The following is a 15,833-nucleotide window of genomic DNA, read 5'->3' on the forward strand; positions in this document are numbered from 1 at the left end:
AATTCTTAAGTTATTTTCTCATAAGTTTGATCTAGTAAGTTGAAAACTTAAGATAATACTGCAAAACGCAAATTTCTACCTATAAGTGGCATCTTTCAAATTTATGTTTTATGTTAAACTTGTTTTAATGTATCTATTTCTTCTTCTTGTTCCTATTATTAGTATTTATTTATTTATTATTTATTTTTGGCGGAAACGAGCTTCCATACATAAGAGACTGTTTCCTTAGAGACTCTTGTCAACCAATTTGGAGCTTCACTCTACACACGCTAAAAGAATCTACTTTTAACGATCTTCTATTTTGAAAATCCCTCTCTCTTCTTCCGTTTTGATGGTCACCATCGACTTGACGCTGCGAGCAGAGTAGACGAAAAGAGGGGTTGAGTGAGGGGAGGGCTACAGTGCAGGAACGTGTACGCACTTGATAAAAAGCAATAGAGTGAAATGTAGCGAGCACGCATTTTAGGGAAGGGGTGGGGATGTATGTTTTTAATGGCACACAGCGAAACTCCACATGTTCAGTTCGTGAACAAAGCCCCCCACCCTCCTCTCTTTTCTGCTGCTCTATACCATTAAAAAGAATAGAATAAACACTTTATCATTTAAGGACACTACATTTAGTCTAATATGAGAGTGGAAGAAGTCTTAATTAGAAGACACCTGGATATATACAGAGTATCTTCAAATAAACAGCAGAATAGGAGCACTGATATCTAATTCTGAATACTTCATTTAAGGCAGACTATGAGAAATGAAGGCTACAGAGTGTGCAGCCAAACTGAATGAAGAACCTGCAGGTTTAATGTTCTATTATTTATTTATTCAGCAGCCTGACAGAAATATTAAGCAGCTGGCCTCTGTAGTCAGCAAGGAGCTTCGCTGTATTTTGAAAGCACCCCCAGAGGGAACCGCGCTACCTTCTTGCATTCCACCTTCGTGCATGGGAACAAACAAAACTCTGTCTTTAATTGCGAGAATAAGAACATTTACTGTGATTTTAAAGTGGTGAGCTGGAATTCTCTTGATTTATTCATAAACCACTGTATCAGTTTTAATCTTCTGAGAATATTTCAACGCTCGCAGAAGAGTTGGAGTTCACTCACAGAGAAGCTCACGTGGGTTCATATGACTGTATAAAGGGGGATTTTGGTGCATGTGTCAAAACTTGAGGCAATTTACATCACACACACACATCCACAGACACACTCACATACATGCCCTCCCCCCCTCACTCCCACAGTCACGACAAACTGTTGGTGCATTGCAGCTGTGGAACACAAAAAGCATGCTTTCAAAAAGTGGGAGATCAGACCTGTTCAGATGTTGGTGTAAGAGAGACAAAAGGAACAGAGCGAGACGTTATACAGACAAATGTATGGAGACAAGATGGAGAAACAGGAAATGTGCAAGTCCAAGATGTAATCTCAAAAAATTTTCTTGTTTGAGTCCAAAGATTGATCATTTTATTTGAATAACCACAAAGTTTCACTGCTTGGTCCATCAGAAATCTTTATTCTTGATGGTCAAGCTTGCAAAAATTAGGCCAAGATTAACTTAAATTTTTTTTAAAAAAAGGAAAAAAAAGTGAATCAACAACTACTTTAATGGGATGCACATCCATTCAATATCTAATTCACAGGTAAATGAAGATAAATTACACTCAAGTACACAAAAAAAAAAAAAATGCAAGCACCTAATGTTACGAAGCCTGAGCGATCAATCCCACTATAAACTTTTGCCAGTGGTCTGCATTTTCTTTCCTCTTTTTACACAGCTCTCTCTAGTGGCCATGTTCTGAATCTGCAGTGTAAACATACTAAACACCCTGTGCAGCACTTACACTCAAACTGAAAAGTTAATCAAAGTTAAGCTTATTTGGAGGTTATGTTTGCTACATTCTTTTGAATCATGCTTCAGAGTTTAGTTGGGAAAAGCAGCAGGGGTGTTAGTGAGACAGGACACGTGGAGGAAACAGGAAGTGCGCTTGGCCATGAGTCAACTTTAGTTTTTTGTTGGGTTAGCTTAGAACCACCTACCTGTTCTTTACAATTTAGGGCTTTGTGTATGAAGCACTCTTGGAAAAAATTTGGAAAAATATACTGAATCAGCTCAGCACCCACACTGGAAGCAACGAGCCTGGCTCTGTCAGAAGCTGCTAACCCTAACACATTTGATCTTTTGTCTTTTACAACTTATAAAGCCAAAGAAAAAGAAATAACATGCTAAGGTGTGCAGAGACTCCACAAAGCTGAAGCCAACAAGCAAAATATCCATTGTTCAATGCCCAGACTGTCCAAGTGTGTTTAGGACATTTATTGAGGCACAGTACACAGGAACTTGCGGTAAAAGCTACCTTCTGCTTTCCTTCTCTCCATAGAGGTCAGGGGTCAACTCATGAGTCCTCCTTTACCTCCATCTCACATTTTTTTATTTTCTTTTTTTTGCAAGCTGGGAAATCTGCAAAGATCGACCACACTTTGGCAGCACTTTTCAAAATTTTGCAGCAGAGGATATATATGTGTGTGTGCGTGTGTAAATATCTCTCTTCCCTATATATATATATATATATATATATATATATATATATATATATATATATATATATATATATATATATATATATATATATATATATATAGATAGATATAGATATAGATATAGATATATATATATATCTGAACTGGCCATTTGGCTATTTATGCAGAAAAAAATGACAAATATCTTTCTAACCTGCAGAATAATTGGCAGAATAAATCATTTGAAAGCCTCATTCATATGTTCTTTTTTTATGATCACTTAAAAGAAAAGGCTGAGAAGCTTATCACTGAGGGGAAAATAAACGCTAACACAGCATTTAAATTCTGCTGAAAGCAAATTTATAGACTCAAACAAAAAAAAACAAAAAACAAAGAAAGAGTAACAACAGTTACAAGCAGAGTGAAAACACCCACTCTGCACTGAAGACTCTGACCTTTGATCCCTGACCCCTGCTATTCTCAGAGGTTGTCAACAACCAAGACTGGCGAGCATACAAAATTACGAGGAAAAATAACCAAAACAAAAAAACAGCCACATGTGTTGCAGGTGTCAGTAACACAAGGGACTATTGCTTGTGTCAGAGAGAAAATGCATGCACCTTTTGTGATGTCGAACATGCAGTGTTAATCTAATTCAAAAGCAAAGGTTTAGATGTCTAGCTCTGTGTGGCACCCACACAAGGGGCTACTTCAAAAACAGCTTCCTGAAGCGTGTGGAATTAACCTGCTGCAATGCAATTCTCACAAGTTGTCCAACACACATTTCTGTTTCCACTTTTTTCCTTTATTCACATACAAGGGAGCTGGTATTTGACTTTTTTTTGTTCAGGATTTAAACTTTTTATTCCTTCTCATTTAATCTTTCCCATTTCCTCTTTTATTCACATCATTGATTTCCCAATCCCAAAGTCCCAGACAGTCCAGAGTGGTTGTGCAAGGGAGAGAGGCATGTTCTCATTTCTTCAGCACTTGTATCCTTAAGCTGCCTTTATCGATAACCCCTCCCTCCCGCTATCTCTTTCAATCCTACGGACATTAAATGCACCTCCCCTTAAACTCCTGAGAAAAAAAAAAGGAAAGAAAAAAGCATCTTCTCGCCTCTGTCTCCATTAGTGATACAAGCGTTCTGACAAAAAGCAGGGTTGGCATCGACCAGACCCTTTCTCTTCACCTTCACCTTCTCCTTTCTACCTTTAGAGTATTTTGTGTTCCTCAGTTCTTTCGGTAACGATTCTTTGGCTTCTCACCACAGCCGGTGGCCTCGCAGGAGGACAGGCCAGGCTGCTTGCCAGAGTTAATGCTGCTCAGAAGGGCAGGCAACTCAGTGGTGATTGCCTTCTCAATCTTATCAAGCAGACAGCCTCCGATGTAGGAGCACTGAGCTGACAGAGGCTTGAAGTTGGTGATAGGGTTGATGCCAAAGAAGTCACGGTAAGCGTCGCGGTTGGGCAGGTCAAATTTGCTGACGTTGGTCTTGGCTAGGATGGATTTGAAAATGTAAAACTTGTCTGGGTCATCTACAATTTCCTGGAAGACTAACTCGGGATCACTGAAGAAGCTCATCTTCTCTTTAAAGGTCTGGACGTAGCGGTCTACCAGCAAGCCGTGGATGCGTACACGGATACCGTGCTGGCGGATGAAGGCAATCTTATTCTCCATGCGGTTTTCGATCACCTGATTGAGATCCTCCAGAAGAGAGATCTCCTCTCGCTTGAAGAGCTCCCGGCTGGTGTCAGGTGCATAGTCATATGGCCAGAAGGAACTGACATAGACACGGGGAGGCTCAGTGACATTGATGAGGGGAGCTAAGCTCCAGAAGAGCGCTCCGTAAACTCTCATTAAGTCCTGGGTGGCCAGGTTGTCAGCCTTGTTCAGGATGATGCGAATCTGTGACTCACGACCCTTCAACTGCCTGAAGAGCATCTCTAGCTCCAGACCAACATCCAGCTTGGTGGGGTCAAACACGACAAAGATCAGGTCAGCACGGTCAATGAACCACTGACAGACATCATTGAAAGGATAGCCTAAATGGGAGAAAAGCACAGGTCATAAAGAGCTATACGCAGTTGATTTTGTGGTATCTGAAAATCAAAACCTGAGAGCAAGCTTCTTGAGTTTACCTCTTTCCTGCTGTTTCCGGTTCTCAATAATTCCCGGTGTATCTACGAACGTCACACGCTCCAAAAGCTTGTGGGGCATCTCAATACCAATCAGCTTTTCAAGAAAGTTTTGACCAAACTTCTCCAGGGGAGAGAAGGAGCGCGAGCTGTCAGCCGCCATAACGATACCCTCAACAGAGCGGATCTTTTCCCCGTGCATAATAACTGTAAATTCAGAGGTAGTAGGCTCAGCTCCTGCAGAAGGACATCACAGAGGAAGAGAGGAAGAGATTAGCATTGTGGAGGAGAAGCAGATGGGAAAACACACTGAACCTCAGTAAGATGTAAAGCACCCAGTTCTCCAGTCAACTCCCCATCTGATGTAGATTTAGCAACAACTGCACTTTTCACCTTGCCTTTTTTTCCCCATCAGCGCTGGATTTCAGAACTTAACGTTATTTACTGCTAATTTACAAAATAAAAAATAACATCTTTATGGTACCTGTGTAGAGCTGATAGGGGTGGTCATGCAAGCCCAGGAGGTAATTGATCATGGAGGACTTTCCTACACTCCACGGTCCCAGGAATAGCACCATGGGCTTGGAGGTAATCTCTCCATCTGTTTAGGGCAAGAAGAAACAACACTGATTAAATTATCAGCAGTGTGGTGAAATCATCATCTAGCCAGTCATCTAATCAACAATCTATCCGAAAGGTCTCCCTGCATATCTGTTTATTTATTTTTTTCACTGAAGAGCACATCTGAACAGCACTGCCAATCCAGAGCACAGGGCACATTTTACAAGACTTAAGAAGGAAGGACAGAAACATGTTGTAAAGCTGTTAGGGTGTTTAATAGCATAAAGGAAATTCATTAAAATGCAGCAGCCATAATCTCATGACACACGATAAAGTTTTATACTCTGACAAAGAGACTCGACGGGTCTAGCACAAGCTGTGTGTCTCGTAGCTGTTGTGAGTGGACATGGTGTTTGGGTGGCTGGGTGCAATGTACTACAATGCAACTGACTGATGGAAAAATAGCATTAAAAAAGGGAAAGGAGAAAGAATAAACAAAAAAGCAGACATTAAGCATCACTCCTGGTGCTACTGGAATTTAAAATGATAAAAAATAATAATATTAAAAAATAAAGTGAAAAAGTAAACCAGTTCACTCCTAGCTGAACACTGACCACCCTCTCCCACCAGTGTCCCCTCCTCAAACCTCTGTATCCTTTGTTAAAACCAAAGCTGCACATGCAACCCCATTTATATAAATATATATATTTTGTTTATACAAAGTAATGGTAAGTCATTTTTTAAAAAGTTTAAATAATGTGCAATTTAAACATTATCACACTTAAAGTATGTTAAGAGCGTTTTTAACTTCTCTTTTTATTCACTCTCCGTAAAATGAAGCTTTCACCCATGGATCACTTTTGACTCAGTCATATTGAGTGTCGTCCAAAGTGAAACGTGCTTGAAATTTTGCAACCCACTCAGGGCAAATGTATGAAGACAAATAAGGGGTTGAAAGGAAAGGGCCGAGCACTGCAGGCACTGCCATGCACAGGTAAGCTCTGGCCACACCCACCTGTGGCTGAGTCCCCCAGGGTTCTTCCCGGGTAGGCTGTTAGATGAGGGGTGGAAGAGGGAGTGGAGGGGATGGGGATGAGTGGAAGACAGGAGAGGGTGGAGTATAGAGAAGTGAAGGGAAACAGGAGGTGGAGGAAAGCTCAGTGAGGGAGTGATGTTTCTACAAGCAACATGGAGGGATAAAGTAAAAATGTACATAAACAGGTGGGAGATCCAGGCTGGAGTCTAATCCCATATTTGACCTGCGAAGTGTCAAACATGTCTGTAAACAGATGGAGGACATGCCCGTGTAGTCAGGTGATTGGGGGTGGGGGGGATTTACTCCCATCTTTAAAACGCACATATGCATTGAAAATAGAAGTTGATTTTTTTTTTTTTGCATGCAGGCCTGAAAAGCCACAAGAGGGCGATAACTTTATTTCATTGTAGGAAAGTGGGGTTTTCTGGGCAGTTCAGTGTACAGCTTGGAGTGTTGAGTCCACTGTAAAGAAACAGGGCACAGTGCAATGTTTAACAGAAGGGGTAAAAAAAGACACTACCCTTCTTACTTTTATAATCCCACCCTTAAACCTGATATAAAGAGAGGCTACAGGTAATTTCCAAAGGAGAACATATTGCTGTTAATGCATCAGTTGGAGGTGTAAAGATGCTGTGTTTTTGCAAACAAGTCAACAAATCAGTTACTAAAGCAACTCAAACAGAAAACTCCACACCAACAGGAGAAAGTGAAGCAAAGTGAAGCTGCAGCCGGTGAGCTCGGTGATACCTGAGATCTCGTGCTGCCTCAGTTCATTGTACTTGTAGGCCTGCTCCATCGGCTTGATGGACGTATGGTAGATCTTCCGCAACCTCTCCAGAGCCGCTGAAGAAAAAGGAGACCAGAGATGATCAAAAGGATGTTAGTAAGGTAAATAAGGTAAACAGTGTTTTCTTTGGATACACTGTTTGTTTTAAATAGCATAAAAATCCTATTGACTTGTCATATTTAGTTTGCTCCCCCAAAAGTGTTAAAGGGAAATCAGGTGGGAAAAAATTAAGAAAATTAAAGCAGTCAGATTTGTAACATGCCTCTTTCACCTTCAATCCTCACCTGCATAGTCTCCTGCTTTTTCCTCCATTGCAAGCCGCAGCGTCTCATCGATGTGAGATCTGTCTCTAAGGACGGAGGTAACATCTTCTTCTTCTTCTGCAGAAACATCACAAACATCAACAGCAAATTCAGTTTGTTTCAAGACCTCAGCGTATGCCTTAAATGGCCAGCTTGATATTTTAAGAAAATAAACATGGGAGGTCTGATTTGTTCAACGGCAGTTTAATAAAGAAGCAGACACTGGGTTTGTTGACAGGTGCCATGCCATGTTTACTAAAGCTTTGCTATTACATGACGGTCTGTCTGGCCAAAGATCAGTGAAAACAAAGACTTGACTGATTTTGTAGTGGATGCAAATAAATAAAATGGGGTTTTTTTTGTTTTTTTTTGTGTCCCGTTTGGATCTTTAGCCATCAGAATTGTTGTCTCAAGGCCAAGAAAGATGCCAAGCGGATTTATTTTACCAAGTGGATCATCATGGCCTTGCCATATTGGTCCATTTGATTGACCTTTATTATAATTATGAATTTATTTTATTTTCAGTTGCTACAAACGGGACAGACATGACTGCGGGATAGGACAGGGAGAAAGAATGAAAGAAAGAGAGGGAGAGAAAGAAAACCAAAGGGGAGAAGAGATGTTTTAATGTGAGCCTTGTATAAAGGCATTATATGGAAGAAAAAAAAAAATCAGCTATTCAATGATTTTTGCTGTATTTTCAGATTTTAACAAGTCAAGTTAGGAAATTAAAGCACCTAAACTCCCCCCGCACAATCCACCAACTAAACACTTTCGATTTGTAGTTATTAGTATCTAAATATTCCCTTTTTAGATTACATTTTTTTGCATGACTATTCATTGAGGGCAAATATTTTTTTGATGTAGCAGAAGCTCTCAACTGACACACCAACTGTTGGTTAAGTGAACTAAATAGTAGCCCATCTAAGGTATTGACATTCTAACCAACCCCCCTTTAAATGGAATATAGTTGCTAAGTTAGCATTTACATTCAGGTGTAGGTCCTGCATGTCAATATACACATTTTAACTGAGCTATAAGCTTGTTTCATGTCCGTGTATGAGCGTGTGTATAAGAGAGAAAGAATGACCAAGAGAAAATATTTGCTCACCAGTCATGTCCACTTTTGAACATGTCAGATTACTTAGATCACAGCTCTTAGTACAATCAGGTCTTAATTTAGAAAGCAAATGCTGAAAATAAACAAAGACATGTGTTTGGCATCAGCGCGGGCTATATAACAACAGCAAAGATAAGGCAGACTGACAGAGAGAGGGACTTCCCCGGTTTCGTAACAGACGAGGAGGAGAACTCAAAGCCGGACTGAGTGTTCCCAACAATAATATACATGAGACAATGGTGTGCAATCCTCTGTCTTTTCTCATCTATATTTATCCACCAATCACAGGCTCATCAGGCTGTGAGGCCTGTCCTTGTGTGCCCAGGCCTCAGTACAGACCCCTTCCACAACGCCTCCCACACGCCAACCTGCCACAAGATATATATAGCAGCAATTGGGAAGTCTTCCTGGTTCACACTTCCATGCCCTGGGAGCTTATGGGTCTGAGCATCCAAGCTACCAGACACCCCCTTAACAGAACTGTTAAAGAATTTTAAAGGTATTTAAGAGTGTGGAAGATTGACTCTGATATAGGAGCACCTGTTGAATTATTAACTGCAGTCATTTAGTTGTAAATAAGACTGTGGAAAGCACAGAATATTGATCTTGTTCTTAAACCAATTACATGCATACCTTCTGCCAGCAAATTCAGTTTACTGGCGCTGATAAGTTCAAAATGTTTTAAGCAGCACAGAGAAAAATGAATATAAGCTCATATAATCGCCTGCACTTTACCTGACTTTCTCAGTAAAAATACACAATTTTATTGCAGTTATATAAAACTAACACCACTTGCACAGAGGATCAGAAAAAGAATGAAAAGTTGGTTCAGTCGCTGGCGGCACAACCCTCTGATCTCAGCTGGTGTCTGTGAAGAAATAATCGTATCCTGGCATTTATGTAATGCTCCTGAAAAAGTGACTGGGGGTAGAGCAGAGGTGCTCAAATGGGAAGGTAAAAAAACTTTCAGACTAGAACTGCAGACACATCATTTCATGTACAGTGTTGAATAATGTAAGATCCTCTCAGTCCGTCTGTTATTGTGAAATAAGTGGCGTTTCTCACAGATACTGACACACTTTTTGAGAAAGTTGATTGGCTGTAAGTTGTGGGTGGAGTGAGTAAAAATCAGAAGGTGACTTAAATATTCTTTGAAAAACTCAACTATAGTTCCTCCAACTCTCTGGTGTCACCATAGACCATATTCATCAGCAATTTTCTCTCAAACAGAAAGCTTTCTTTCAGAAATAATATTTAAAAATGCCTCCTTTTTAAAATGTCAAAACCAAAACTGCAGAGCAAAGTCACAGATGTTCTTTTAAACATCTGATAAACATCACCCCCTCAGAGGGCAGTGCTGCTGCAGCATCCTGCGCCACAGCCTCGAGTAAAGCCACCGGCCATGTGGTGAATGACTTCTAGTGTTTCTGGCCAAGCGTCAGAATGGCACGTCGCTTTGGATGAATCCAACGCTGCATCAAATGACAAGTAAAATCATCCGAAGGCCTGTTTGTTTACAAGCCTCAAGCAAACTTATGTTTATATTTATGAGCCTCGGGGCTTGTAAATCGACTCTTTCACTGAAATGAACTGAGTTCAATATAAATGTTCTCATTCATGAAAAATGCAGCCCGCATTTTCTGATCACAGAAATCCAATTGGAGCATTTCAGTATGTGCACATACAAAAACAATAAACGACCACAAAAGACCCCCGAAATTACAAATCTCTGGAGCTTTAACTGAAACCCGAAAGGTTTCTCCTTTGCTGCGTGGAGGCAGTGACACAGTGCTGATTCTCACCGAGTCAACCTGCTAAAAATAAGCCTGTGTAATGTTTCTGCCGGCACGACGCAAGAACAAGAGAAACCAAAAGGTTAGTAGCCAGAATAAAAGGAGAGTACGAGCAACACTGCAAACCCATATATTGTATGTGGCTACATAGTATCAGGCAGAAAGCCTTCCTTAATCAGCCCATACAATAAAAAATTACATTCATTTCTTGCGTGTGAACTCCTAATGGCAAGTGTGCCCTGTCTTTATTCTAGTGGATTAACACAATGAAAGCAGAGATGCAGTAATGTGAACTCATGTGACTTCCTATGTTGTGTCAACACTCTACCCTTTTGTACAGAGAGTACTGTTTTATTTTATTTACTTTTATATGCTCATTACTTTTATCTTAGTTTAGTTTGGTTATTTTATTTATTTGCATTTCAGGAAAGTAAAGAAAATTTTGCTCGGCGTAACCACTGTGTTTTGCATGTATATAATACACTTCTTCATTTTTGATTCTGCCAAGTTTAATAATATATAGTGCACATATGCACTAAACACATAGAGGCGAAAGGAGCACTGTTTCATTGGGTTTGGCAGTTTGGAAAAATGCAAGCATTTAGGGAAGAAGTGTTTATTCGAACACATGTTAAACATGTTAAAGACAAATTACATCAAACCTTCTGCAACTTTTTTTCCACAGCGACTTTATAATAAATTGGATTTAGCTCTGACAACAACTACAGCCTGCGCAAAGCTGCTTTTGTTCATGTGACCTTTAGAAACACCACTAAGTGATGTCATCTGTTTGTGATCCATGACCGCTTGGTTGCATTTGAATCTGAGCCACATTGCTCCGGTTATCTGAGCAGGTTACAAGTTTTGAATAGAATGTGATCATATTGCAAAATAGAGGGGATGTGCCCTCTGATGAAACCCACCAGAGGGCAGAGAGGGTGATTCCACTTGAGGACTAAAGTGGCTGTCGATGACCAGATCCCATCTCTTCCACACGCCATCACTGCAGTACTACAGGGATTGCTAAAGCCTCTGTAACTTGACTCATCACTCAGAAGAGTCACGTCTTTTAACGCTAGCTCCTCAAGAGGGCCTTAGCGGCTGTGAACTTGTTAACACCTTCCAATCCAGTCGATCCCTAATTAGGACAGAGCTCCGCAAAGATCAGAGAGGTAATGTTGCCCGTGGACAGTGGGCCTTGCATCAGTGCTCAAAATTAACCCTGAAGGTGGCAGGGGAGCTGAACCCTGTCCTCGCTGAGCTCGTTGCCACACAACCGCACCACAATTTGGAGAAACATTCTGGTGGCGTCGGTACATCCCGCTGAACATCTAAGCCGTCCACTGCGGCAATTATAGGCAGATCTCTTATGACCTACCAGCCATTGGAAACCACCCTGAAATATGCTTCGCTTTCCTATTTAATTACATTAACCCACAAGGTTAATTTCTTTTGACTAAAGAAGATAAATTTAATCCATCTTTAATCTATGCTCTGATTATCCTGATATATGTTGTGGTCTTTTCCAAACACTCAATAAATATTTATGCCCAAAATGCTGATTTTAAGTAATTTGATTACATGTAAATGTTCCATGTAATTTTCTTCCATAAGTACAGTGTAAAATATTCAATTTAATGGAATCTGAACAGATAAAATGTAACTGCTATGCTTTCAATGTATACCAAGCATATTTTCCTTCATGACTGATTATCTGAATAAACCTTTAATACATCAGTCCGTATTTCACTCAAAATTATAGCTTCATGTTTATTGAGGGCAAAGAATCACTTTGTTGAGAATGTGTGCGTGCTGATATGTGCCTGTATATAATGACCATCTGTATAACTGTGGAACCCCCGGGATCATATTATGCTTACAGCACAGTCGAAGTAAATTGAATTAAAGTGAACATGATGAGGGTAGCAGCCCTGGAAACCCCAGTTAAAGGATTTATCCTGCACAAGCAGCCCTAATCTGAAGGCAGAAGGTTTCCACCAGAAAGATCCACCGAGAAGCAATGATTCGAGTCAAATTTAAAGAGAAAGAAAAAATGTTTACATGACCAATGGCTTGTAAAGTGCCTCCGCTCTCATTTAAAATTCATGAATGCAATTACGGTAAGCAAAACTACTTTCTCACTAGTGCCCATTTCAGAAAGGCAGGAAACATACTTAAACCAAAGCAGATGAATGTGAAAATAAGCCTGCTGCCAGCCTATAAGGATGCCGGTTTCCTCCTTCTGTGAGGGTCAGAGGTGCGAGAGCAGAGCTGTGCAGGGTGTGGTGAGAAGATACCACAGATGGCAACAGGTGGCACTGCTTGCAGCTCGTACTCCCACACAGTCAAAAATAGCCCTACAATGGGTCAGAAGATGGACAGAGGAGGGGTGGCAAAATGACTGCTGCCTATTTTAAGGTTTTGACTGTTAGTCAGTTTGGAGACTTTAGAGATATCCTCACCCTACAAACTGACTGTGTAGTACACAGGCTAGCCAAGTGAAAAGCATGATGCATGTAAATTTAAATGTGCTACAAATGCGTGGCTTTGCTTGTATGTGCTAATTAAATTTCTGAAAATATAACAAGTAATGGAACTGAGTGTTTATCACTTAGCAATTATCACTGTTATTGCTTTTCTTTTTTTTTTCATTAGTTTTACTATGTCATACAATAATGAACAAGCCACCAAACAGTACCGGGGGGGTTGCATCAAGGGTAGGGACAGGCTCAAAGAAAGGTTCGAGGGCAAAGGCGCTTTACGCTGAAGTGTTGATCTGATGCCTCAGTCCCTGCTCGCCTGTTTTAGAGCCAGGAAAGGACGTCAGGTGCCCTTGGGGCTGCGCGGCTCGTCTTAAGGAAGCGTGTGTAATAAAGTCACCGAGTATGACTGGCGTGTCCCTTGCACTACGTCCAGCCTAGGGATGTCCTGCGTGCCATTAGAGGAGAATCACATGGAGACCGTGCTCCTTTAACTTTCAGTGTCTCCCCTCTGCAAAGTGAGGAGGCCAAAGATATTTTTACTGAGTGAGGATGGATAGTATTGCCACCAACTATAAACACAGCAGTGTGAAGAAATAGTCTGAAGGACCAAAACGGCTGAAGAACTGTTAGTGCTTATTTAATGTGGGCAGAAGTATTCTACACATAGCACTTTTGTCCTTTTTGCTGACTCTCAAGTTCTGAGCGCTGCCTGTTAGACAAGTAATCTTTCTACATTTGCACCAGCGACGGTTTTAATTCACTACAATTTTACCAATCTCAAGGTACTTTAGATAGTAAAGTGAAATTTTAAGCCTCTTCACAGTTTACCCAAAAGTTTGCTATAATGTAACAAACACAATTGTAGTCCTTGATTGGTCAATCATAGCCATTCACACAAAACATTCTCTGCCTACAGAGCCTATGTTTCTCAGTACATGCCAACACTGAGCAGTGTCACATCCACATAAGAAACCTGCAACTTCCAGCAGCTTGTTTACGCCGCCAAAAACATAGCTCGTGAAAAGTTTTAGCTTTTTAATGACTGCATGTTAATGTCAGGTGAGAAAAAAAATTACTGTTGGTTTATAAGATGTTCACATTGCTGCACATCAGCCGAGTGATATCTAAGCTTAAAAGATGACTTGCATCATTTGGTGTTCTTGCTTTATATCAAAATGTGGATACTCCAATCAATCAGCTAAGGCGATCAATGCTGGCCATGCAATCAGCCGCTTTAGGCTTTTTCCATAAGATTTGACATGATCAGTTTCTGTGTTAATATGTCAGCCCTGATGCAGCCTTCAGGTGTATTTTTTTAGGATATAAGATTTTCTGGTGGATTAATAAATCTGTATGCTAGGCAGCCTGTGATAAAATGATAGCATATTAACACCACATTGCTTTCGAGGGCTGTTACACCTTCGTGTCCATCCTGTAGAGTTCAGTGGAATTCCTGAGAGTTGACTGAACCAAACAAAAACACCATAATTACACACCGAGACAAAAAGAGTTCATGACTCAGTGTTGCCATACCCTGGGGGTATTTCAACATAAAGTCCTTTTTAGCTCTGCAGCAAAAATCAATACACAGTATGCCTGTGGAATATATTCACAGACAGGGGGCCACCGTAAGACATCTGCACGAGCCTGCAAAAAAGGGCTCTTTGAAAGCTTGAGCTGCAAGCCACGGCCCGGCCCCTCCAGCCTGGAGAATGCATGTCCCTAAAAGGCCAACTGCTGGGAATAAATTGTGATTGTGACAGTGCAGCAGCTGTGCAGTGTGTCTAAAGGGAAGCATGGAACTGGGAGGGGTGACGATTCAGGAGGGATGGGGAGGGTAGAGGGTCTAGAGGAGGGAGGGAGGGAGGAGCTGTAGGGAGGGGGGGGGATTTGGGGTTGGGTTTCAGGAGCCCATCCAATCTTAGACACCTGACAGCAGCTTGGAATATGGAGGCCTGGGTCCCGGCTGTGGAGCTGAACGCCACCCCAAGGACGGACAGGGGTGACAGACAAGGGTAACAATACCCGCGCTAGTCCAGCCCCAGAGACCAGTCCGCATTTTTAGAATGGGTAATCTGGGCGCAGTTATGGGTGATCAGCTCGCTGTGACATTCAGCTCCATGGGTGCCCTTTGATATAGTTAGGATGTATGTTGTTTTGGTGTTATGGTTGTCATCCTTCAGACTGTAGCAGGTGAAACCGAAGAATGAAGCAAACAGACCGAATTAGCGCGTGCAGAAAAAGCTCAGCGTCCATTCAGGCTCCCACGTGGCCGTTCCCGTCTCCTTGGTTAGACTAAGACTTTCCATCAGCTGGTGCCGTGCATTAGGACAGCTGACATGCTGTCAGTCCACAGTGGAGGCCGAACGGCTTTGAATAATCCCGAACTTCAGAAACTCGCCCAAACGCGATTTGTTCATACATGAAAAGTGACAGCTGTTCCAGTATGCCATGAAACATTTGATTTAATAATGAAGAGCATTAGAAAGAGACAGGTAAATCCACAACTCTGTAACACGTGCCAGCTTTTTAACTATAAACTGGGACAGATTTAAATAGCTTAGCCTGGTGGTAAAGAAAGGCTGGGGTAACATTTCTGTCTGTCTATCCTTATCCTTGGGTGGTGCTGTACTCTGCCTCTAAAAGCCAGTGCCATTTGTGGCCAAACTGACCCTACAATAGACACAAAAACCTACAGGATAGCCTGTTTTCAATAATATGACAGGCCATTTCTGGCCATCCTCTGAATCTTTGAGGAACCATTGAAGTATCAAGCTGACAAAGCAGTCAAATATGGTGCTATTTATTAACCATTCATTAACCCTGCTTCTAAACTTATGCCACATCACCATTTCAATCATCAGCAGTACTTGTACACAAACATTTCTCACGCCCACAGTGCACCAGCTCACCTAAAACAGCAAGTTTTACCAAATTGCTTCTGAATCTTACCTGCTGTGGCCTGCAAAAGCAGCAGAGAGAGGAAACAGATCGAGACTGCACCCTTCATGATGGCTGCCAGGAGAACTCTGATAGTCACACAGACTATATATACCAAGGCAGGAAGGTTAAAGTGCACAGAGAGAGAGAAGAGGTG

The 15,833-nt window shown here is 41.3% G+C and overlaps 1 protein-coding gene across 2 annotated transcripts; it reads right to left on the reverse strand.

Annotated features, from left to right (window-relative positions):
• Positions 1-3,302: 3,302 nt before the first annotated feature.
• srl (sarcalumenin) lies at positions 3,303-15,833 on the reverse strand. Of its 2 annotated transcripts, XM_005943987.2 has the most exons (7): positions 15,689-15,833; positions 7,323-7,418; positions 6,999-7,094; positions 6,231-6,266; positions 5,139-5,255; positions 4,658-4,891; positions 3,303-4,561 (listed from the first exon to the last, which is right to left on the reverse strand). In XM_005943987.2, exons 1-7 carry the CDS (start codon positions 15,744-15,746, stop codon positions 3,750-3,752), a joined length of 1,449 nt encoding a protein of 482 aa, XP_005944049.1. In that variant the 5' UTR covers positions 15,747-15,833; the 3' UTR covers positions 3,303-3,749. The 2 variants fall into 2 exon arrangements, with proteins under 2 accessions (XP_005944049.1, XP_005944050.1); XM_005943988.2 differs by lacking the exon at positions 6,231-6,266.

Source organism: Haplochromis burtoni, unplaced genomic scaffold (assembly GCF_018398535.1).
Source record: "Haplochromis burtoni strain Fernald_Lab_line unplaced genomic scaffold, NCSU_Asbu1 Contig_336, whole genome shotgun sequence".
Lineage (NCBI taxonomy): Eukaryota > Metazoa > Chordata > Actinopteri > Cichliformes > Cichlidae > Haplochromis > Haplochromis burtoni.

What these genes read in the sequence shown, in the direction of transcription:
- srl (XM_005943987.2), bottom strand. Translation starts at nt 15,746, where the DNA reads ATGAAGGGTGCAGTCTCGATCTGTTTCCTCTCTCTGCTGCTTTTGCAG. An exon ending in GCTTTTGCAGGCCACAGCAG is followed by an intron (nt 7,419 to 15,688) that starts GTAAGATTCAGA and finishes ATGTTTCTGCAG; the next exon opens with AAGAAGAAGAAGATGTTACC. An exon ending in AAAAGCAGGAGACTATGCAG is followed by an intron (nt 7,095 to 7,322) that starts GTGAGGATTGAA and finishes CTTTTTCTTCAG; the next exon opens with CGGCTCTGGAGAGGTTGCGG.